A 24,689-nucleotide genomic window follows, 5' to 3' on the forward strand; every position below is an offset into this window, starting at 1 on the left:
GAATGAAGCATAATTCTGTTCATCCCCTTGGCATCTTTACAAAGGCTTTATGTCAGCAAGGTTAAGGTTATTTGTTCCAGGGTGCTTTACAACTTACTGCAATTTTGACTCATCTTAGAATCATCTATCTCTAGGGTTGGGAACCAGTGGCCCTCCAGATGTTCTTGGGACCCCAGCTCCCTCCATCTCCAGTCAGCAGGGCCAATGGCTAGGAATGAGATGTGGACTCACAATATCTGGAGGGCTACAGGTTGCCTACCCTTGATCTAACCTGTTTCTCATTTTTTCAGAAGAAATTGGGTGATTTGCAAATCTCTCTTCTTTCCATTGGTCGGTCTGCTAGCTGCCAGAGCACCACATCCTCCGCTAGGTACAGCCCTGCTGGATGTTTAAAGGCATGGCCCGCAAGTTTGCTAACATGAGTTAGTGCTTCCCGTGAACACATTTTGTAGACAAACTACCCGTCTATGAGCATCTTTCTTAAAGGATGAGCTGAGCACAGTAGTGGACAGCGGGGGTGTTGCAATGCTTGGCCTCAGATCAGCGGAGTTGCTGTTGCTTATTGAAAGGTACAAGGGGCAAGGTGGTTGGCATTGGACTAATGGGCCAGTGGCAGCAGCAAATGGACTCTTCTGCTGTGTCTGCACTGTGTAGTGCAGACATAGGCAAACTCAGCCCTCCAGATGCGTTGAGACTACAATTCCCATCACCCCTGACCACTGGTCCTGTTAGCTAGGGATGATGGGAGTTGTAGTCCCAAAACATCTGGAGGGCCGAGTTTGGGTATGCCTGGTATAGTGGAACTACACTACTGCTGCTAGTCATAAAACTTTGAAAAGTTCACACATACAAACTGAGGTTTCTGGGCAGGGTAGGTTTCTCACAAGTGGTGTGCCTTTGCATTATATATATGTGACATATATATGTGGCAAACCTACATGAGTTTCCCTACTATCTTCAAACAGCAATATGAAATAACTAGATAAAATGCTTTTTAGACACAACTGCTTAGAAAGGGCACGGAAGATGAACCATCAATCCAGTCAGACATCCATTGGAAACCATATTGGAAACCTTTGCTTCCGTGTTGAATGGAATGTAGTCTTTCACATATCAGATGGAAGAATCGTAATTGCCCAAGGCACTTTGTTAGGATATTTTTCAAGCTTAATTGCCCTGTCATTTACAATTAGGGATGTTAATGCGACTGTTAAATGTCACAAATAGCTTGCAGCTTTTACTCCTCACTTGGCAAATGGGAATGTCCGGCTGCATATTTTATTTGGAAACATTTTGATGCATTTTAAAACTATGTTCAATGACAAGTTAATCAATTTAATGCTACAATAAAGAGAGCATTGCCTAATTTTTTTCTGCTGAACTATTTCAGCTGCAGCTACATTGGGTGGTCATGCATGATAATGTGCAAACAAACTTCATTTTGTTAAGGTGGCCGGTTAATTGGGACAAGAATGGAGCAGGAGCAGCATTCTAAGTGCATCACACAATGCTGATATATGACTGCTAGATGCTTCTTCAGTTTCCGAGCTGTGTGCTCATCTGCCAATTTCTGCAGTCATCTACTGCAGGAAAAAATCCATTAGGATTTTTATTTATTATATTGATGGACAGCTGCAATTTTGTTCCAACAGAATAACTTGTTTTGCAACCACACAAGAAAATAAAGAGGCAAGACAGAAAGATTAGGTGCACGGGGTCACATTTATTTATTTAACCTCAAATAGATCTGTATAGGGGAACAAAGGTCTATGGTGCATGAGCCAGCTCTGCCAACAGTGAAGGGCAGCTATTCTTCTAGCCTACCTTACAGCTAGGGATTCCATCCTGCTGCACCCACTCCTGGGGCGTCACAATGCCAGGCAGGTGTTACAGGTTGGCACCAAAAGTGCTTCCTAGCCATGCCAGCCCTGAAGGCAAGCCTCTGAACTTCACCTTTAATGATGCCCATGGATGTTCAGCTAAATCAGCTCTCCTCCCTTAGTATTGGAGATGTGTGTATCGGCATGCTGAAGCTACTTGCCAGGCTCCTTAATTCCCTAAGTAGCTGCAAAAGCTTTGGGCACAAGAGGGCCATGAGATTATTCTACCCAAGGACAATTAAGTTTTCAATAGCTGTAAACTGCATATTTTATATGAACTCAGGATCCAGAATCAAGAAATACCTATATTGCTAACAATTCTGAATTTCAAATGTGACACTCAGATCTAAGGCATGCATTAACAATAAAAATTCAGCACAATTTTGATTAGACAAACTGGGTGCCATCATCCTCAAATGACACATTCAAAATGGAACAGAGCAGGATTTCTCTGCTATGGCTCCAGTTCTGTTGAGTGTCCTTTCTGAATTCTTGCTAAGGCACAACCTTGCCAATACGGATAGTGAAAAGAGGAATTTATTCTCTTTTCTCTATTCTCACTGGAAGGAATTTATTGTCATGCTTTCCTGGCCATTCCATTAAGAAGGCAAAAGTAAATGACCCCTGACCGTTAAGTCCAGTCGCAGACGACTCTGGGGTTGTGGCGCTCATCTCGCTTTACTGGCCGAGGGAGCCGGCGTTTGTCTGCAGACAGTTTTTCTGGGTCATGTGGCCAGCATGACTAAGCTGCTTCTGGCGAACCAGAGCAGTGCACGGAAATGCCGTTACCTTCCCGCCGGAGTGCTACCTATTTATCTACTTGCACTTTGACGTGCTTTCGAACTGCTAGGTTGGCAGGAGCAGGGACCGAGCAACGGGAGCTCACCGCGGTGTGGGGATTCAAACCACCAACCTTCTGATCTGCAAGTCCTAGGCTGAGTGGCCTGTCAGATGCAATGATTCCGCCCTCTCCTCCTCCCAGGCAGAATTCCTGGGCTTCTTCTGATCACCCCAGAGCCAATTTCATGGGGCATGGAGGGAAAGAGGGGAGAAGCCTGTTGTGCAAGTAGAAGTCCTTTCATGGGACTTACACTCATTAGTCAAATCCCACCTATTTAAATTTAACTCTTTCTAACACACCACATTTTAGGTATATCCCTGAATAGTTTGATTTTACACAGGCTACAATGTATTAGTATACATAAGTATGGATATATTATTTATCAAAATATATGTAAATTCACACACCCATGTACCCATGTGTCATTTTATTACTTAGTGACTCATCTAAACTTTGGAAATGCTTCTCTTGAAATGATAGTGGTTGTAGTCCCTTACTCATTACTGAGAGTACACTTAATGAGCCCAATTTAGTCATGTTAATTAATTTCAATGGCACTGCTCTGAGTAAAAGTTGTGTTTAAGGTGGCATAGAAGCTGTGATGAAATCATGATTTGGAGTGTAGTGTAGATGATTTGGAGTGTAGATTTGGAGCTGCAGTGATTGCAGCAATGAATGTTAATTTGTGAATTGTACCTTAATTGCCAGTATGGCAAGATTTAGGACTGGACAAGTCAGCATTTGGTTTTGGAATTGTAGTCTTTGAAAAGACCCTTCATATTGTGTATAGACTAGCCAATACAAGGAGTCAGAAATAGCAGTATTTACAATATTGCAGTACTTGCGGTGGTTTAAAGATAGTGGCTAAACTCCAAAATAGTTAAAGCACAATCAAATTTAGGCATTATCTTCAAAAACTAAATTTATATGCAGGAGGAGAAGGATCTATCAAAGTTGTAATTATTGTAGAGAAGTTGTGCTAAAATAAGTTTGTAATCTATACACTTTCCGCTCCTTGGCCAGTTGCTCCCGATTTCACAAACATCACTTACCTCTCACAGTGGCTTGAAACGATACGAAAAGCTAAGGTTACTTTTTATGGGCAGAAGCTCAGTTTCAGGGGATGTGCTTGGCATACAGAAGCCCCAAGGTTCAATCCCTAGCAATTATAGGTAAGACTGAGAAAGAACTTGTTCCGAGGTACTAAAGAGCTGCTTTCAGTCAGTATAAACTAGGGCTATGCCCTGGATTCAGCTGAGACCCAAGCCAAATCAAGCACCTTTTGAGGGAGTCAGGTGCAGGACAAGTCAGGTACAGGCAGCCATGGCTCGCTACAAGTCGGGTTGGATGGCTGGCCCAGAATGATCCATGGCTGTCAAAGAGCAGGGCATCAGACAGGAAGGAAAGACAGGCACTGGGTGGGGGGGGGGACCCTCTGAAAATACCCTGATCACCCAGAAAACGTAGGAGCCCACCACCTGACTTTCTTTCCCAGCATGGTGCAGAGTGCTCCATTACAAATGGCTTCCCTGAAGAGAAATTGCTTGCAAAGGAGCAATATGTGCCAAGCAGAATTGAGGTGTCTGGTGAGCAGCTCTTCTGCAGAGGCACCGATCCTGCAAGGGAAGCCACTTGCAAAGGAGGACCCACAGAATTTACGCCACTGCTCTCAGTTGGGAAAGGGGAAAATTAAGAGCAACATTTCCTTCCTCCTCCTTCTCCCTTCCTTTTCACCCTCCCAGCTGTATTTATTTAGACCCTAAATAGACTTTGGGACTGGATCCGTAACAGGACTCGTGGTCTACAGGTTAGCCCAGGGCTGGTTTTGGGGTGCATTGCAGCCATGGTATGGAGCTATACACAGCCCTAGGGTGCACAGTGCTTAGCCAGACTGGCCAATATTTTTACTTTGTATAAGGCAGCTTCCTACAATTGGATGAAAAAAGAAGAAATTGGATATTGCTTCATCTCCCTTCTTTGCAGAATGATTAATATATTGCTTTAATTTATGCAAATATATCCAGATGTTACAGTGGTGTGCAGATAAATTATTGTATAAATAAGCAAATATGTCAACAGTGGGGATAATTAGCTCACTAGGAGAACATGCTTCATGATAAGACAGGTTCACCACCACTGGTAGCCTCAGTGACAAGATTGATAACATGCCTTTGCAAATATTATAGCCTAACCTTTTGCATTCTGAATTGAATTCATCAGTGGTTTGCACTAGGTTCTGGATCAATAGGAAAAGCCTAATGGTGTTATAGATACATGGCGGCAGTTCTTACTTGATAGTATCTATATTGTTTGCACTTTCAAATTATGGTCGAGGTCCAGATGAATGTGTATGTAATTATCTTGTGCTCCCTGCTTTTTTTCCCTTTTCATCTTAGCGGCTGCCTCTGGCTCCGATATCAAACTCTCAAACCTAAAGCTATTTGTGTAACAAACTATTTGGAAGGCATCAATGGCTGTTCCTATTGAGTGGTGCCCTAGCAAAAAACCATATACAAGAGAGAAAACCCAATGTAGCTCTCCAGCCATCTATAGTGATCTGCCAGGTACTTGATAAGGACTGTTCCCCCCCCCTTTTTTTTGGAGGCAGTAAAAACTAGAATCACCCTCCCAATAGGCTGCTCCACATAGCTGGCATGGTGCACTCAGCTTAGCATGTTAAACATTCTTCAGGCCTGTTTAGTTTTGAGCAATGGAACCAAGATGCCAATACAAACCAGCAATTGTTTTTTGTTGTAACACCTTTTCAAAAACCATCTTCCATCTTATATTCATTTTTCCCCACTTCTATTTTGTTGTTGCCTATTCTTCCTAAGGCATTAATGGAGTATTTGCTCCATTGCTAGTAAAACTCATGATTTGAGGGCATGGAGCTACAATGAAACCTCCCAGATCTAAGCTGTAAATGAGTTAGGGAGCATCCTGAGAAAATTATCGCACTCTTGTACATCATATGAGCCTAGAAACCAAACTCATATGATGGGCCCTGGCATCCCAGGCAAGAAGCAAAGATACAAATACTATCAAGGTACTAACCTATGGCTAGCAGGCCATATTTGATTTGGTAGTTCATAAGTTGCACAGGACTAAGGTACAAAAAATGTTTGCTAAGGCACACACTTCAAAACTAATGTGAATGATGCAAGGTACTCAAAACAGGAGACAATACTAATGAAGAAAGCCTGATTTGCAAACTATCCCTTATCTAGTAATTGTAGCTATTTAAAATATTGTGTCTATAGATCAGATTTCTAAAATATGACCCATTATGTCAGGTAGTAAAATGTTTTGACACAAATAAAATTTTAAAGTGGGATATTTTCAAGTAAGTATTTCCCCACATAAAGTGGATTACTGGGCACAATTAAGGAATTGAATCTGAGTGCTGTTCTTTGTGCTTTTTCTGCTGCTTTTGGTTTGATAATGTGTGTTTTAATCATCAGGATTATTGCTATTTGTTAGCTGCCTTGAGCAGCTCCTTTTCTAAGAAGGAAAGTAGGATATATATATTTTTTAAAAGGAAACAAAATGCACAAGATTGTGGTAAAAGCTATCAAGGCCATTCAGCTAATGCATTTAAGTGCAGTCTTGTAAATGTATTGTGTGAACAAAAGAAGGAGATAAATTTGTGTTTGCTCATCATCGCAGTGAATTAAAGGATAGGGCTATAGGACTAGTTTCCATGTATTCATCTACCACATTTCTCTTGTCGTTGGTTGAATGTTCTTGCCATTCTTTGATGCCATGAACAGCAGAATATGGATCTGAAGAGACAGCTCTGTGACCAGCTTGAAGAGTACATTAGAGTAATATACAAGAAGTTGTAACTTCTAACACTTTGAGGGTTTCATATGCAGGGTGTTAGGTACAACAATATTGCATGTCAAAGAGATGCTCATCTAATAAAGATGAGCCAGGCTGGCCCATTTTTACCACCTTATTGGGAGTGGAGAAATGGATACCACACTGGCCATTTTTGCCCCAGGAGGAGAAAGCGCTACAAATTATTTCAGGCAACTCTGCTGTCTCAAGAAACTCTACAATTTTGTTTCTTTACAACTTAAAAGGTGGGCTTTCTTTTGATGCACAGCAAGATATAGATAGAGCATCCTGAGTGTTGAAACAATGCTATAGTACTTGTAACCTGCTTCCACAACGAACACAACCCCCAATGCATAGTGCTTTTAAAAACAAAAGTGAAATACTCAGGATCAAAACTCCTAGGGACAACAAAAAATTATTTGGGTTGGACCCAACCAACTTGCCTTGTTAGCACAAGTTGCCTCTGCCTGCACAATGGAACTTCCCCCCCCCCTCTCCCTCGCCATGTGTCCCTCAGTCTCTGCTGGGTTTTCCTTGCCAACTTTTCAGTGTTCACATGAGGGGCAGATGAGAGTTTAGCTGTGCAAGCAAAAGTCCTTGTGCAAATTGGCAAATTTCTTTGGATGAAACAGCGTCTTAGAATGTATATCTAAAATTAAGAGAATACAGAACTTCAACCGTAGAAGTTAATATTCTGATGGCCAAAGTTGAGTGGGTTGTTTATTTCATAGTGTGATTTGTAGGGCTGTAATTCACCTTGACAATACATTTGATGCATTTCAGGGACTTCACCTGAATAAAATAAAAATTTAAAAAATCATTCATCAGAAGGCTCCTTTAGAAATAAAACAAATCATTTCCCAGGCTGAATTTAAATCTTCATGTAACAGCCTAGGCAGCTGTGACACACCAAATAAAAACTGACAGACTGTTCTGTGATGCGCTACCACAAGTTGGCGTCGAAGTTTAGAATGGAATCTCAGCCCGTCTGCAAGAACCAGCTTCACAAATAATTCATCAAAGTAGTACTCAAATGGCTTACATTGTTAATAAAATCTCTTTATCTGAAACTATAATTTAATATTCATGTATCTAATTTACATGTGACAAAGTAGCATATTCTAAAATTAGAGTGTAACCAGCAAACTATTGACTACTGTAAACAATACGAAAAAACACAACCCAAATATTTCTTAGTAAATGAAAAGATACAACTTTTAACCAGGGAAACTATTTTAGTTGTTGATACTGGTTTAAACATAGCTGTAATCATGGCTTGAAAAAATTGTTCAAGCACACAGACATTTTCTGTGGAAGGAGTTTTGTGTATATACATAAAGTCCAAGCGTATACTACCAAATTTCTGCTTACTGAATTATAGTTGGTACAGTAGAATAGTGAATGCTTGAAAAACTTTTACAGGGAAGGGAAACAAACTAATATGTGTATTTATCGGACTTAATCTGATATTGTTTCCCAATGTAAATTGAAACAAAATGACCTTTTCTCAATATTTTGAAGCTTGACAGTGAAGAAATTGCACTAATTGAAAAGTTGCAATAGTTGGTTAGGCTGCAGCTCTCCTGTGCAAATATCAATATTTATGTCAGGTGTACATTATGCTAAAATTGAGAAATCATGTGCATTTTAAATAAAAACAGAGCAACTACGTACAGAACAAACAGTGAATCTTAACAGAATCAACATGCACTAACCCTACTCTTATGCAAAATTAATTTCTTCCAGGAAACTGCATCCGACCATTGGCCTTCCACAAAGGTATATGTTTTGTCCCTTGGTAATACATTTGGACTTTTGTATTCAAATCCCAGTTTGTTAGCTCATTGTGACCAAATGTGCTGCTCCACTGGTATATCCTTTAGCTGCCCTTGGGCTTCTGTAGAATCTGTTCTCTCACAGTCACTTTTATTTATGGTTTCAGTGAGCCTCACTGAAAATCTCCTCAGTTCTGTACAAATAGCTTCCTTATTCATCTTCCTCTGGTTCCTGTGATAAAATTGGCGCTTCCTCCTTTAAACAAGCACTAAAGAAGCTGAGAATTGTGCTATAAAGGTGATATTTACTCTTCTCTGATGTGATGTAATGACCTTCATCTGGGTAGATCTGGGTGAGGAAATGCAAAAATAAATAGGCTTTAAAAACCAAATGATAAGGGTCTCTGATTTGTTTTAAATGCTTTTGCATCAACACAGAATTAGGCATTAGGCAATGTTATGGCGTCATTGAAAGCTCATAAAATTCAAACTAAAATTCATTTTCCTGATATTTTAAATCAGCATTTCATCACCTACACTGAAAGCTTTAGCAATAAAAGTATTTACATATATTTATTTAAAATGGCCTTTCTGATTTGGATTTTCAAAATGGTTTAGGGGGAATAGATATTTAATTTCTATAAATTATTGTATCAGCCTGATAAACAACCTGGTAAAAATGTGGATCTAGTATGACTTCAAAACTAATCCAGAAAGTTTATTGTACAGTGGTACCTCGGGTTACAAATGCTCAGGTTACAGACTCCGCTAACCCAGAAATAGAACCTCGGGTTAAGAACTTTGCTTCAGGATGAGAACAGAAATCGTGCGGCGGCAGCAGGAGGCCCCATTAGCTAAAGTGGTGCTTCAGGTTAAGAACAGTTTCAGGTTAAGAACAGACTTCCGGAACGAATTAAGTTCTTAACCCAAGGTACCACTGTACCTTGTTTTGAGTCTGGCATTCATTCTGGAGCCCCGGGTGCTCAACAAAGTGCTGTTTTGCGTGCATGCGGTTTTGCACTTCTGTGCATGCACTTAGCGCTTCTGCACGTGCGTGAGCGGCAAACCTGGAAGTAACCCAGAAGTAACCTCTGGGTTTGCTGCAGACATTCCACGAAATGGATGCTAAACAGGGCGGACTCACAACAAAGTACTACTGTACTAGCAATATTAATGACATGGAGCCCAGATAGTGGGTGGGATTGTATACTGCTGCTACTGGTAATATTTGGACATAAACATGGGTATTGATAATGATGCTGGACTACCTTTGTGGTTTTACTTAACTGACAGCTGATAGGAAATGAAAACTACTATTATTGTACAGTTGCCAAACCTCATTTCATAATTAAAATGTTTAACGAACATATTTTACTTAAACAACAGTCACACATGTTAACTGATGTCTCCAAATATATTGTTCCAAAATATTTCTGTTCTCTATCTCCTACATGTAGTCTACATTTCAGTAGTGTTTCACAACCTTAAAAAAAAAAAAAATGGCTTGGCTACTTCCGAGCATTTCATCCTTTCTAACCAGCAGAAGCAGAGTTTTAATTTCCAACTTAACCTTATAACAGATAGGAATAATGCACTTACGAACAGCACATAGAAGTATGATTAAATCATTAGCTTTGATCAATAAGAGGTCAGAGCTTATCTTTCAATGTCACTATAAAAATAGTATTGTGCTTCTAAATACTTAAAAGAGCATCAAAGAGGCCAAGATGCTCAAGAAGCAGTGATGTTTAGGCTCTAATACCACTAAAGCTGTCTTCCTGCAGTGGAGAGTCCTCTGTGCAGAAATCAGTCTGGATCCAATTCTCTATTTTTCATTTTATTTTTTGCATAGATTCATTTTTTGAAGTTATTCAACTATACATAGTCTAGACAAACATGGTGCTATTTTCTTATATATTGTGTACTTGCAAGGTAAAGAATAACAAAAATTCATAATTAAAACATACTGAAGGATGCACTATTGATATCTGACCATTACATACCTGCATAGTATAATTCACTCCAGCTTTTATTAGATGTTTAATTAATTCTGCTGAATGCTGGAAATGAACTTTAGCTGTGGGACAATAACATGTGTTAGCAAAAAAGCATTATTAATGTCAATCAGATCTTACAGATTAGCTGCAATCCTGTTCAGGCTTCAATCTAATATGCTCATACAAAGGACCTTATTATATTTCTGCACTTAACATGTGAAGGTCAGGGACACTGTTGCTGTTGTGTGTGAGTGCCCTACACACAAATAAAGTGGGTAATTCTGCTGAATATTCTTTCCTAGCACTTCCAGAAATATCTTCTTCCTTCATAACAGAACAGCTATAGCATAGTAGCTAGGGATAGAATTCTCTGAAACATCTCAATGCCAGGCTTGGTTTTTCCTATTTCACACTTTGATCTAAAAAGTGAATATTTTTTACTGGTTTGTCTAATTTTTCATACTATATGTATAATATTATATACACAATATTATATTGCATTTAAGTATTTTTATTCAGTTGTATTCATTCTGTATACAAATACTTATAAAAAATGGTGCAGAAATATAGTATTGCATGGGTCTTGACTCCTTTATATGTATTATATATAGGATATACATATTAATATGTTTGGGTAATATATGCATTATTAGACACATTGACTGGTGAACTGCATCACAAAATTCACAGTAGTATGGATATTTAAGGATAGCTTTGTTTTTATTTGTGTGTTGGTTTAAGAAGGGCAAATTAGATTCTGATTCACCATTCCTAAGTGAAACTGAACCTCTTAGAATTAGCTGACTTTTCCAGGAAAATATATTTCTTCCTGCCTCCATTCAATTTTAGTTTTGCCTTCACATTGCAGGTAGTGATTCTGGGTCTTCAGCTGGACTGGCTGAATGATTAGCCTTTTTAGCTGTCCAATGAAGTAGAATGGTTGTACCCATCCATTGAAGTGGAACAAGGTGTTCAAACATCATGAAAGTGTTGGAAAACCCACTCCTCTGGAAATATTATTCCCATACTAGTTAAGCCTGTGTCTGAACATATAAATATAAGAAATCATGCATTGCTTAGCAGTGAAGAGCAGTACACTGTAAATGCACTGTAGAAATTAATCCACTACAATCTATTGTACGCTAAAAGTTCCCCCACCCCATTTATATTTTGCCAATGGTGGAATCAATAATAATTTGAAAGCTGATTAAATATTGAGGCTGTCATTTATTAATATATGTTGCCATCTACCAATGACATGGGTGTTTTATATGATTTAAACAAATTGGTACCTACAGCTGCTAAGAGTTACAAATATTCAGTTACGAGAAATGTCATCCGTTCAGATGTAAAACCGTCAATTGACTCTGACAACAGGCTCTCTGGGGGCAGACAAAGCTCAGTATTATCAAAAGAACACACACACCCGCCTCTCTTTCACTGAACTTAGCTGCGCCACTAGCTACAACTGTAAATGGAACTATTTGTGTGTCTACTTACTATCCGCTGTCCCGTGGACAATTAACAACTTTTCTTCTTTAAAGCCGTGAATATTGTGTAGCACGCTGGATGCCTTTAGGAAGGAAACACACACACTTGTACACCTCTACGAGTGATTTGCATTTCAAGTGCCCCTGCAACACCATAAATATCTCAAGTACAACTTGCTTACCTGATAAGCATTTTCTTCTTTAGATGGAAGGCCAAGGTATCTTTCTGAAAAAGCTGATGCTGCAGGGGAAACAGGATTCTTTTTTATTTGTTTCTGTTAAATTGTTTCCAGATTAAATGAGTTAAAATTTAAGGACCTAATCATACGTAACTAAACCCAAGGCTTCAAGGGTGCAGAATGGGTACTGTCCCTTCCAGTGTAAAAGATTTGCTATTTTTTAATTCGTCAGAGAGGGAAAATTAGGTACCTGCCTAGTAGACAAACTGAATAATACAAAATACTCACCATACAATCTCATATCTGTAATTGGTGCAATCACTGCTCCACACTTGAAAAGCCTTTCATTGGACTTGAGAATCATTGATGCAATGTATCCTCCATAGCCCTACAAAACAACCTAATGTGAGTTAAAATGTGCCCATTATTGCCTTAATGAAACTGGCTTTTTTGTTATGCAGTACCGTAGCATTTACATCTATTTCTATGGCCTTCTGATCTTCTGTGAATTATAAATTGACAATTAAAGAGAGAATCAAACCTGTTTTAAGTCATTTTTTTGTCTTTAAAAGGTGTTTTTGAGCCAATATTCACTACAACAGAGTGCCCTGAAATTATTTAAAGTTCATATGTAGTGGTAAAAATGGCATTTTAGCTTCCTACTTCTCAGTAGTATGGCGGCTTGGGAAGCATAGGAAGATGCCTTATACAACCAGTATTGTTGACTGACTGGCAGGGAATAAGCCCTATTATTCAAAGGTTACATCATGTTTTTTTCTTATTTACTTATGAATAAATATTTGGAGTCCAGAATCAAATGTATTTATTCATTGGTGGAAATGGTGTGGGGTGGATGTTAATGATGGGACACAGCACTTGTCCCAGCTTTCCTTGGCATTTCATGGGCTGGGCAGGGTCAAAATACACTCTAAATATTTATGAGATATTTACAAGGGATTTCTAAGACTTCTCAACAGGCATGGAGGTTATGAGGTAGCTGAACCTTGTTGTTGTTTTCTTCTGCAGATCAGAGCCACCCCACCCTCTGCAAACGCCTTATGGAATGAGGCTATATCATGATGGGCATTCAAGCAATAGTAGAAGAGAAAAATCAGTCACTCCAGATTAAGGTAAGAATTAAGAAAAGGGTATGTCATGTGAAAGTTCTTAGAGCCCCACTCTCCTGCAAAAGGTAAGCAAATATAACCCCCTCCCCACATTTTTTCAGGGGAATGGGCCTTCCAAAGTGGTGATGGGGAACTATTTGGTGTGTGTGTGTGTGTGTGTGTAGAAATTCTTTGGCTTTTGGCTACACACTGAATGTGGCTATGGCAATCCATATAACACCTTAGGTTGATTCTCAGACTATGCCATCTTAATACGCAGGAAGTTCATGTTTAAATGTTTATCGGATTTATTTGTTTTTTTAGGAGGGAGGAGTGTATCTAGAAAAATAGCATATAAGGAGAAATATCTCTGTCCAGCACATGCTTTTGTGCAAGGGGTTTGTGATGCAAGAGGGAATCAAACAATTTATCAAAACTCAGGCAGTTGCAGGAGTGCTGTAGCAAATGATATTTTTGAACATACAGTAAGGCTCTAAAAAGTAAGCACTGGTTTGCTCTTCACAAATTATCTCCAGTGTCAGATGTGCACCACAATGAACATTATGCCCACAAAGCAGCTTATGATGGCCAACACCTGCCTCACTCAAAATTTATAAATTGTTCTTTGTTGGCTGAAGATGAACTGTGTTGAAATAGCTGTTTGTTTTTAAAAAAACAAAGACTGCTTGTTTTGTTTCCATATAAAATGCTTGCCAATTGATTCCACACTTCTAAGAGATGGAGTTCAAGGTCTAGCAATCCTAATTTAAGACTTATATAACCAACAGCAGGTTTCTCCAAAAAACCTGTGTCATTCCCTACTCTGTGGGAAGAAATTCATCCCTTTTAAACCCAGATAATAATTTATTAATCATTATTATGTGCAGAGGATCTTTTCAGTCCTTGACAATATGGACTTTTACTGTGCTCTGTGTATGTCTACTTCAGAATAACATCATTTATTTAATTGAAAACTACAATAAAATCTTATATAACCCAAGATAAACAAAGTTTATGCAAAGCACACAGTTCAAGATTTGTAAAATAAACTACTTATAACTATAAAATACAAATGAAAAGATTGGGGGAGAAATTCCTTCATTCCATTACTTCATTGATCTGATCTACCACTCTCAGACTAACGTGGAAATCAGAACATAATTATCTTTTGGATTTTGCACTTTTCCAAATTTTGTGATATAGCTGTTGACATTAAATACTGTATTTTTCACTCTATAAGACGCACTCCCCCCCCCCCTAAAAAGTAAGGGGAAATGTGCGTACGTCTTATGGAACAAATGCAGACTGCGCAGCTATCCCAGAAGCCAGAAGAGCAAGAGGGATTGTTGCGCACTGATCCCTCTTGCTCTCCTGGCTTCAGGGACAGCCCCGCAAAGCCTCCTGGGAGCAGCAGGAGCGCTCCTGCCTCTTAGCTCAAGAGGCTTTGTGCTGCTTTCTTGTTTCTTGTTTTCCTCCTTTACAAACTAGGTGTGTCTTACGGTTTGGTGCATCTTATAGAGCGAAAAATGTGGTACATTAATAATGCATTTTAATGAATAAAATACACTTAGGAATTTACATATTTATCTCAATGTACACATATCCAGGCCTTTTTTCCCAGCCAGAACAGCATTCCGACACCTCTCACCCCAGCCCTGGGAGAGACCTGACCAGTGTCAGCAAAACCCCACTGCACCTCTGGCTCATGAGGAAACCCTCCCCGGACCACAAATGGGATAACCTCTATGGGCTCTGGAAAGGCAGAGGAACAGCGGGGCTTTGCTGAGGCTCTTTGGCTTCCCAGCTGATGTGTGGGGAAGCCATATCTCAGCTGAGCAAGCCCCCACCTGCTCCAGCTCACATGAGCCAGAGACGCGTGGGGGGAACCTCATTAAGCTCCTCAGTTAAGCAACTTCAGCAATAGATCTGGACGATGTATTGATACATCACCCAGGACTGGTACAAGGGCCAGAGCGTGATGGTGGCTTCACATGGCAGTGTATCGTGAGTGAAACTGCCGCTGCTCCTATGCCCCTCTGCCACCAGGGCACCGGGGGACTCAGGAGTGACAGCGTTTTCACCAGTGATATACTGCTGGGTGAAGCAGCCATCACACTCTGGCCCTCATACCGCAAATGGACTGTGTGGGCAGGCAGCTTCTTTAAACTGCTCCACTCAAGGGTGTGCAGCTGGCTGCATCTCAGCAGAGCAGTTCAACAAATTCCGTATTGTGCTTCTGGCTCACATGTGCCAGAGGCGGGGGGGGGGGGGGGGAGAGAGAGCTTTGACAAACTGTTCTGTTGAGGCATGGGCAGCCTGACAGAAGCTGCCTCTGGTTCACGAGGAGATCCCCAGCCCAAATATATCCTCCTTGGGCTCTGGGTGGGTCTTCTGAGGGAGGTGTGTTCTGGCACCTTTTACTCTAGAAAAAAAGCACTGCTCGTCTCGGAGCTTGGCTGAGTGCTGCATACCAATGAAAGTGCCATAGGCTTATAAAATAGCCCAAACAGAGATGGTAAAAGCGGGGGGCTATTTCTGTTATACAAGGGGGGGGGGAAGCATCAATTGAAGTGGTAGAGCAGGAACCTTGCTTTAGCCACATAATTAAAGATATATCTAAAATGTCTGCAATAAAGGGGAAGATATATAACTTGGACTGCTAAAGTAATGACAGATATTTTATTTGATGCTGAATGTGTGCAGTCTGTAGTACACTGTATGTGTGTATGCGGTCCCAAATTGTTACAGCATTCACAATGAGATTTACAACTAGGAAGGGCACAAAGAATAGATGTCTTAAAAGAGTTGTTTCATCTCTTGCATCCAAAAGAAGCAAACATTGATATCTGAAAACTACAACTCTTTTTGTGGTTAAGTTCTAAACACGGTTTGAGACAGAGCAAGAGAGATGGTTGAGAATCTATTTAACTTTTTGCTAAAGGTGAAAGTATTTGTCTAGCTCTTCTATTTAACGCCAGAGGCAATAGCATCCAACAGCTGACAGACTAACAAAGGATATCTTGAACAGATGGCACAAAAAAGGATGTTACTCATAGCACAATAGGCTGTGAATGGGTTTGCATGTAAAATATGTATTAAAAAGGGAATGATGAAAGTATAGCAAGCCACATTTGCATTTTTGGAAGGAAGGTTTTTTTAAAAAAGATGTGTATTAAATGCAGGATAACTTCAAATGCAGGATTCTAGATTCAGGTAGGTAGCCATGTTGGTCTGATGCAATCGAAATAAATAAAAAAAATTAAAATTGTGCAGTAGTACCTTAGAGACCAACTAAGTTTGTTCTGGGTATAAGCTTCTGTGTGCATGCACACTTCTTCAGATACACTGAAACAGAAGTCACCAGACCCTTATATATATAGTGGGAGGGTGGGGTGGGGTTTTTCTCAGAAGGGAAGTAGGAGATGTGTGTTTGACTCAATGGTAAACCTGTTGATGACCGTTAACGACTGCAAATGCAGGAAGTTAGTCTTTACTTCTACCATGACTTCTGTAACCAAGCACCTTCAGAAAACATAAATATAAAAATGAAACTGCTTGATTCAAAAATATTGGAAAATGTTATCTATTAAAGGCACAATGAAGTCAAACTTCATACTTTCAAGTCTCATTGATTTCCATAGGCAGATTGACCATGTATTTAACCTAAGTGGACTTTAAAGTGATTAACTTTGGCTATATTGAGTTCTCAACATTTGTTTTTTTTCCTTTTCAGATGACAGTAGCACTCAAGGGTGCATTCCTAGCTTCACCTAAAATTGGCATTAGACTTGTGCAGTAATCCAATTTATTGTCTGAAATAGTATGGTGTTCACATTGCAATACCGGCTCAAGTTGCCTGAGCAGGTCGGCTGTGTCTTTTCTCTTCGGGTGGTCACTTGCTCCAGGAGGAAAGATGCAGTCCACCAGTTGGGGCGAAAACAGGCAGGCACCTTTGAGGGAGCCCTGGTGTCTCTCGCGGCTCCCTTACCGTTGCACGGCTGGGCAATGTATCTTGGCTGCTTCTTCCTCCCATAAGGTCAGGAGGAAGAAACAGCCGAAATACATGACATTGTGATATATCAGCATGTAGAATGATGTTAAAAACCAGATTATTGTCCAGCCCTAATCGGCATGTTTTATTTTTAAAATGTCCACTCTATATAGCACTCAGAATGTCACAAAGTCAAATAAAAAGGTACCCGTATTAAAGAAATCCTAAGAAGCCCTGTCCCAGTTGCTACCTATCTGACATGATGGTGGGGCCATTTGGAGTAGGGCTGCTGGTGCTGACGTCTGAACATGGACTGGCAGATGTACATTCCTTCAGTTACACTGATCTCAAAGTATGCAGGACTTTAAAACAAGAATGGGTAACCTGGGCCTCTCCAAATGTTTTTGGACCAATTCCCATGAGCCTGAGTCAGCATGGCTAATGGGAGTGGTTGTCCAGCAGCCTATGTAGGGCAACAGGTTACCCATTCCAAGTTAAGCACCAGCAATTTGACGTGTGCTCACAAACATTTGTAATTAATGCAGAAGTTTAAGAATCCTTCCGATATGGTTCAACCTATTGGTCAAAAGCTTTGCAGCTGTATTTTGAACTTGCTGAATTTTCCAAATCATCCTCAAAAGTAGCCCCATGGAAGCAGCCTTACCTGGAGGTTTCACAGCATATACTATCCAGGCACACCCTGCCTGAGACAATGCCCCTGCATCTCCCAACATCAGCAGGACTGAGTTTCAGTTTACTGGCCCTTATCCACTCCATTATGAATTATAGGCACTGGTCTAAGACTTCTAGTGCTCCAGCTGACATGGATGTGAAAAATAAATACCCTTGGGTTTAATAACCATACTGATGCTGCCTCCACAGCTGCTTCATATAGATGCCAAAAGGAGTGGGAGAAATAATGGAACCCTGCAGGGCCCCTAATATAAAACCAAGCAAAAGTTTCACTACATCACCTCTTGGGCCCCTACTCCAAGACCCACCAGTCCCAACTGCAGAGTGTCTATGGAGAAGGTTACCCAAGTCCTCCCCCTACATACCACTCCTGGCATAGGTTTTTCATCAGTTATCAAAGCAGTGTCTGTGAGAGTTCCAGGCCTGAAACCAAATTTAATTTAATCTAGATAATAAGAAATAAATAATCAAAGAATACCTGGAGTTCTATTACCACCACTCCTAGAGGGGGATATTAGTAATTGTTGGTAATAAAAACAAATTAAAACATAGAAGAATCGGAAACAAACGAAATGCTATTAGGAGCAAGTTGCTACATCATATTCATTCCAGAATGTTACCTTTCCAAATATGCTCAGTCTCTTGGAGTCAACGAATGGTTGCTTTATCAAGTATCTGTAACAGGAAGTTTATATCATATTACAAAAAAAGTTGTTTTACATTAAAGTTATTTCCTGAAGAAGAATGTTCAGATTTATGACTACTGTGCTGCAGATAATTCAAAAGAGGATATTAAATAAATTATGCTTTGTTTTGTTTAAGTCTTCCACATTTTTTCTTGATCCCATTAATAATACATACTGCGGTTGTAACACTCTTCAACATAAAAATAAAAGCTGCAATGTTCACAGCAGGATAAAATATTAAAGACATTTTGTGAGCTTAGGCCACAATTCTTCTTGTCCCTAAATGTGGGATCCCAGGAAAGAAGAAAAGCATTCAAGCAACCAAAACTTCCATACTCCTGACATTATATATGGTGTCAGGCCCTAGGAAGGTAGGTGGCTTACCCAAAATGGCATGATATGACAGCCTCTAAGACTTGGTGGGCCTTCAAAAGAATACTGTTGTAATACAATTTGATGCATTTTTAGCTATTACTAGTAAATAACGCAACACAATTTTCCCATTTATTCAGACTTTTGTATATCTTAAGCAGCATTATTAATTAAGCTATTACACTGATTAGGGATGTATACATTTTAAGATAAGTTAAGAGTACAATCCTGTGCATGTCTACTCAAAATTAAGTTCATTTTGTTCAATGTGACTTGCTTCCAGGAAAATGTGTATAGTATTACAGCCTAAATAGCTTTGTCAAATGAGTGTGGGATCTGATAAATCAATTTGATTTATTATGCTGAAACAGGATCCTTAGCCCAGAAGTGGGATAAGCAGAATTGTACTCTTCATAACTGGGATACATTGCAATTGTCTGATACATTTTAACCTTCTATGCATAACATATGGACCCCTTCTCCATTATGTGATGTTTAATTAGTCAATTAAAAAGCCCAGTTCGACTAGACCTTGAAGTTTCCTTTATCAGGAAATCCCAAAACAATGGTTCTGTGAATTTTATTTAATTTTCTTGCTATCAAACATTAAATATTTTTATATTGATCCATTACAGCAATTATACATTTCCAAAATAAATACTGGATCAACTAGAATAGAATAGAATAGAATAGAATAGAATAGAATAGAATAGAATAGAATAGAATAGAATAATATTTTGCACATACGTACTCTACAGCTGCTATCTGGTCCTTCACTTCCACTGATCCTAAGGAACGGTGGACTTCTTGCAGAATCTTTAGACCTTGAAATCCACTCCCTCTTCCATCAAACTGAGCTACGATGACATTATCAGAGTTGACAAGCACAGAATCCCAGTCAATGTGAAACTTATCTGTAACCAACTGGCTGCCTGGAGCTTCATCGCTGTAAATACCAACATACCAGACAGAAACGAAGGCTATTGACAATGTGATGCACTTTGCAGTTCTTCAATATTTTATTTAACCTGGATGGCAGAGTTCACTAGGAGTTACGCAACCCGGTTGAATTATTGTCAGTTTAATCTATAACAGCACATTAACCACTGCTGTTATCACTTATGGGGAACAGTAAACACAAATAACTTCTTGAACTGTACAGAAATAAGCTGTTAAGATTAACACATTGTTTACTCGTCTCATAGCTAGGAAGGAAGGCACACATGAAGATGCTTTGTACCATATCAGACTACTTGTCCATTTTGAAAACATCTCCCCAAGGTTTCATGAGAGATATTTAACCTGACACTTTTAAATGAAGAGGCTGAATGCAGAATATGATGGGGTGGGAGAGTAACAGCGGACGGGAAAAAGGCATGAATTAATCTTAACCTGGACAAAACCACCTGGACAAAAACATTTTAGATACAATTAGAGCCCAACTGTTTTATTTGCTGCAGTGTTTTCAGGGAAGGGGAAGGCAACCTACCTGCATTTTAGCCAGTTCAATTTTCATTTTCCAATCAACACTACTTTTGCAGGTGGCTGGTGGTGCAGGAGGAAAAGTACATTTGGTGACATCTAACAATCAACTTAAACTTGCACAACCAGCCACCTGTGAACCATCTTTCTTTTTTTAGGTGGGGGGGAATAACCATCCTATTTCCAGTTGCATATTTTCAGATTTGCTGTGCATGTGAAATAAAATCAGCAAAATACTATGTGTGAATAATAGATGTGCCTTCCTCCCTTGTTCACTTGTGCACTCGCAATTCATGTGCATCTTACCCAGGATAGTTATGTGATTTTATGTGATTCCCCCATAAAAGATGTACAGGTTTTAGCACAGGAAACCGATAAGCAAAGAAAGATGATGTGTGAGTAACTCATAGCACTTGCTTCTGTCCACTTATATAATCTCCTATAGTTTTGATGAGTTTACTAGGCATAAGTACAACAGCTATTTGGAGGATTCATAACCACACAGGTCTGAAAATGACGGAAAGGCCAAATTCCTGCACCATAATTTATTTTTCTTTATTAAATTTATAGTCTTCCCCAGACAGGCAAATGCCCGATTGGATTTTATAATAACCTCTAGGAGATTTAGGAAATGCTATTGAGAAAAACTCTTTTCTCCTTCCAAGTTAGTAAGATACAGAAATGACTGTAACTTATTTTGTGACTGGAAATACAAATATTCTAGGATGGGGTGAAACACTTCTACTGGCTATTTTCATTCAACACTGCTGCTATTCATATTTTTTTTCAATGACAATGAAATGTCAGTTTTGAGAAAGGTTTGTTATTTCCCCCCAGCCACACATGTCATAAAACCAAGCAATCTATCAAGAAGTGGTATATCTCAGTGAAAACTATATATGCCAGCAGAATTAAAATAAATGTATATTTGCTTGTACCTTGTGTGAAAATTAGATTGGACAGTATCTATGAGCTCACTGTTCAGGGTTCTTGAAGAGTGGAGTAAAAATAATCACTGTGGGAGTCTAAATTTAAGAGACGTAGAGGAACATACTAAAAATTACTATTCCCTTCAATCACTGTTCTTTCTGGGAACATGGAGGACATCATCTGACAGTGTTGCTTTGCCAATTTACAGCAAGACAAGCATATTGCATTCCATGATGTCATGGTCATGACAGTAAGTCCTGCTAGGTCATAATCTTTTAAACTACTTCCAAAGAATAAAGAAGTTTCCATTTATGAACATAATTCCAGATCGCAACTGTTCACAAAACTGTCGTTTATGTGAATTACAGGAGCTTTATCTCTCACCCATTACATAACATCTTGGGTTGTTATTACCTCTTTGTTTAATTTTTTAGGGTTCTTTGCATCTAAAGATGTGACACTTCACTTTTTTTGAGGAAGATTTAACATGCCTTCACAGGTCTAAAAGAGATATAAATACTGAACACTATATCTATCTGTTAGAATTGATTTCCCACTGTTTAGCGGAAAAGGCTATCATAGACGGTTCCTGGCCTCACAATCTTAGGAAAACAAACAAACAGCCCATTGCCTCCAATGAGGTTATGATTAAAGATACTACAGGTATTTACTTTCCAAACCTTGCAAATTTTTGATCCATGTCCTGTGCATATTCATCAATCAATGATTTCAGCATTTAAAAACCCAGACAGAACTTATATTATCACCTGTTGTTATATCAAATGCTACATTTTTTCCCATGGAGGCTGCTCACATATTTCACAGCCATTCATCAAGCGCTGAGTAATAAAGGAATAAGAAGTGAAATACACACATGCAGAAACCAGATCTTATCTGAATCCCCACAAAAAGAAAAGTGCATTCTGTTCTAGTAAATTAAATAGCAGCAAAAAATAGCTCCCACTCAACTGATAATGCAGATTTCTACAGATTTCACAGTTCAACCACAGAAGGGAAATTTGCAGAAGATATCCTTGCTTCCAATTTTTTATTGGCCACTTCTACCCAAGCAGTACTACATTGATTTTAGGCAGGGACTAATTTTCCTCTTGTCCCTAATCCTTATGAAGTCCATGTTTTTATTTCTGCATTAGCAGTATCCTCCAACAGTGCAGTCCTATAACTCTTCATTGGTCTACAAAGTTGACACCCACCAAGTCTGTGCCTGCAGATACTAATGATCTATATCTTATGAACTTGCAGTGTTAGCAGGATGTATTATGATTCAGAACATCTGCCAAAGCTGAGGTGCCTTTTAAATATACAGGAGATACCAATTACACAGCAAAATGATGGACCTCAGCAGGTAATTTTCAGGCTTCCAGCAGTGCAGTCCCTCACACAATAGATATTCAAGGGGGGAAATGGCAGCCCATCACTTGGTATTTGAAATCTGAAGACTAAACCATAATTTCTGCTTGGAGCTCTGAGGGAAATATGAACTCTATTACTACAATTAGTATCAGATCTGACAGCTCTGGACTCTGCATCTTCACCTTTGTACCAATCAAGAATGCAATGAAGTTTCTCGGCCTCTTTTGTCTATTCAACACTGCATCACTATATACAAAAGGCTACTTAATTTCAATGAATGACGCAACAAAACAAAATAAGGCAGCCCTGTTCAGGGAAGCTTTTAACATTTAATGCTGTATTGTTTTTAATACTTGATTGGGAGCCGCCCAGAGTGGCTGGGGAAAGTCAGCCAGATGGGTGGGGGATAAATAATAAATTATTATTATTATTATTATTATTATTATTATTATTATTATTAGCAAAACACAATCTTCTAAGACTTTGCAATTTCAATTCAATTTCTCTTCCTTTCTCTTAATAAACTCTCTTATGCAAATGAACCTGAAACAGCTATGCAAAAGAGACTGACAATAAAATGTGTAGCTACTATCTACTATGTCACTATTTAAAAATTCAAGGATTGTTTAATTTATTCATATAAGAATTTTAACCTGGCCTCCTAACACAAATGCATCTGTCAAGGCAGCTTAAAACATTTAAAAATCTTAGTTTAACAATAAAGCAGTTGTATTTTTAAAAAAAAAATCAATTGAGGGAGGCAGAACAGAGATAATTGAAAACCTTTGCTTAAAGCATTACCGTATTTGCCTGACAGCTGTCAAGGGAGTAAACCCTTGAAATTCCATGAAGCAAGGTGCTCCAGAGTTTGGGTGTTGTAGCCCCTCTCTTGTCACAACCTGCCATGCTTCTCTCATAGGTAGGACTGAGGTTCACCAAACTCCACCTGCCTAATTCCCAGAACAAATAATCTACCAAGAGGACCAAAGCTGCCTGAAACCCCAAACCTAGGCCTGAAGCCCCATTTAAATCTGTTTCATCCAATCAGCCGTGGATCTGAGATGCCACCTAGGATCTGAGATGCTAGGTTTGGGGTTTCAAGCACCTTCCCCAAGAAGAGTAGAGCAGAGGCTGGCTGGAAACTTATCCAACCCACCCAAAGAGATATTTTCCTATAAAAGTTTCATGACAGCCACCTTAAGGCCAAATAGACAAATAGACAGTCCCCACTCTCTGTGCCCACTCAACCAGACTTAGCTTCCTTAATGTGCCAGGAAGGGCAGGGATCACTTAATCTTGCCCATCTCCTCAGACTGTACAAATGAAATGAATCAAGTACGACAAGACATGCAGGAGTCAGAGATACATAATTAGGATCTGGTACAAACACAGCATATAAGTCACCGTAGATGTGAGCAACTTTATCTGCAAAATGTCTAGCAATACTGTCAAAATAGGAAATCACATCCTTTTCCTCAATTCTTGATGCAACAAACTCTTTAAAACTCGTAGTTCAGCTAGGTCCTCTCGGTAGAGGCAAAGTGTGGGGTTTTTTTCATCACCACAGCAGAGGACTCAACATGGGCTCTAGTCCATGTCCAGTCATGTTGTCTTGAGTTTTCCTCCCACTGTTGCTCAAATAATTGTCTCTGCCACATTATCACCCTGAGTTCCCCAAAAAACAAAGGAGGCAGCTGGCTCCATTATCAGCTGCCTGAACCCATCAGTTTGGGCGAAATTCTGTCAACCACCTAGGTCATTTTCCTATCCCAGAGACAGGCCGAGACTTTGACAGAATCACTGGTTGATATAGCAGAAAACTCACTCAGAGCAGTTAGGAAATGATTTAGATCCATCTTTGGACCTTTATAATGGGTCATGTACCACTCTGAGCTTAGGAGCTTATTTAAGCCTAAACCCCACAAGGTAGGAATCTATACATGACAATAAATCTATGACCCTAAATCCAAGTCCATACCTAGCTCACCAACCACCCCATACAGAACCAAAAAGCCAAGTCAATAATCTGTCCTACAATATGAATGGGCCCCGA

The 24,689-nt window shown here is 39.4% G+C and overlaps 1 protein-coding gene and 1 long non-coding RNA gene across 4 annotated transcripts in view; one reads left to right on the forward strand and one right to left on the reverse strand.

Annotated features, from left to right (window-relative positions):
- LOC310833672 overlaps positions 1-14,075 on the forward strand; it is a 39,821-nt gene extending 25,746 nt beyond the window's left edge. Inside the window, exon 3 of the long non-coding RNA XR_014558867.1 lies at positions 13,029-14,075. This is a non-coding gene — a long non-coding RNA (uncharacterized lncRNA). The remainder of the gene's footprint in view (positions 1-13,028) is intronic.
- Positions 7,600-24,689, reverse strand: part of DPP10 (dipeptidyl peptidase like 10) — a 575,768-nt gene continuing 558,678 nt past the window's right edge. For all 3 annotated transcript variants that reach the window (XM_083707328.1, XM_083707327.1, XM_083707329.1), the window contains 7 exons: positions 19,602-19,796; positions 18,413-18,467; positions 12,291-12,390; positions 12,006-12,064; positions 11,834-11,906; positions 10,340-10,413; positions 7,600-8,685 (listed from right to left, as the gene is read on the reverse strand). In XM_083707328.1, the coding sequence (XP_083563454.1) occupies positions 8,548-8,685; positions 10,340-10,413; positions 11,834-11,906; positions 12,006-12,064; positions 12,291-12,390; positions 18,413-18,467; positions 19,602-19,796 (694 nt within the window). In that variant the 3' untranslated portion in view covers positions 7,600-8,547. The remainder of the gene's footprint in view (positions 8,686-10,339; positions 10,414-11,833; positions 11,907-12,005; positions 12,065-12,290; positions 12,391-18,412; positions 18,468-19,601; positions 19,797-24,689) is intronic.

Source organism: Podarcis gaigeae (assembly GCF_964106915.1).
Source record: "Podarcis gaigeae genome assembly, chromosome: 1".
NCBI classification, from domain to species: Eukaryota; Metazoa; Chordata; class Lepidosauria; order Squamata; family Lacertidae; genus Podarcis; species Podarcis gaigeae.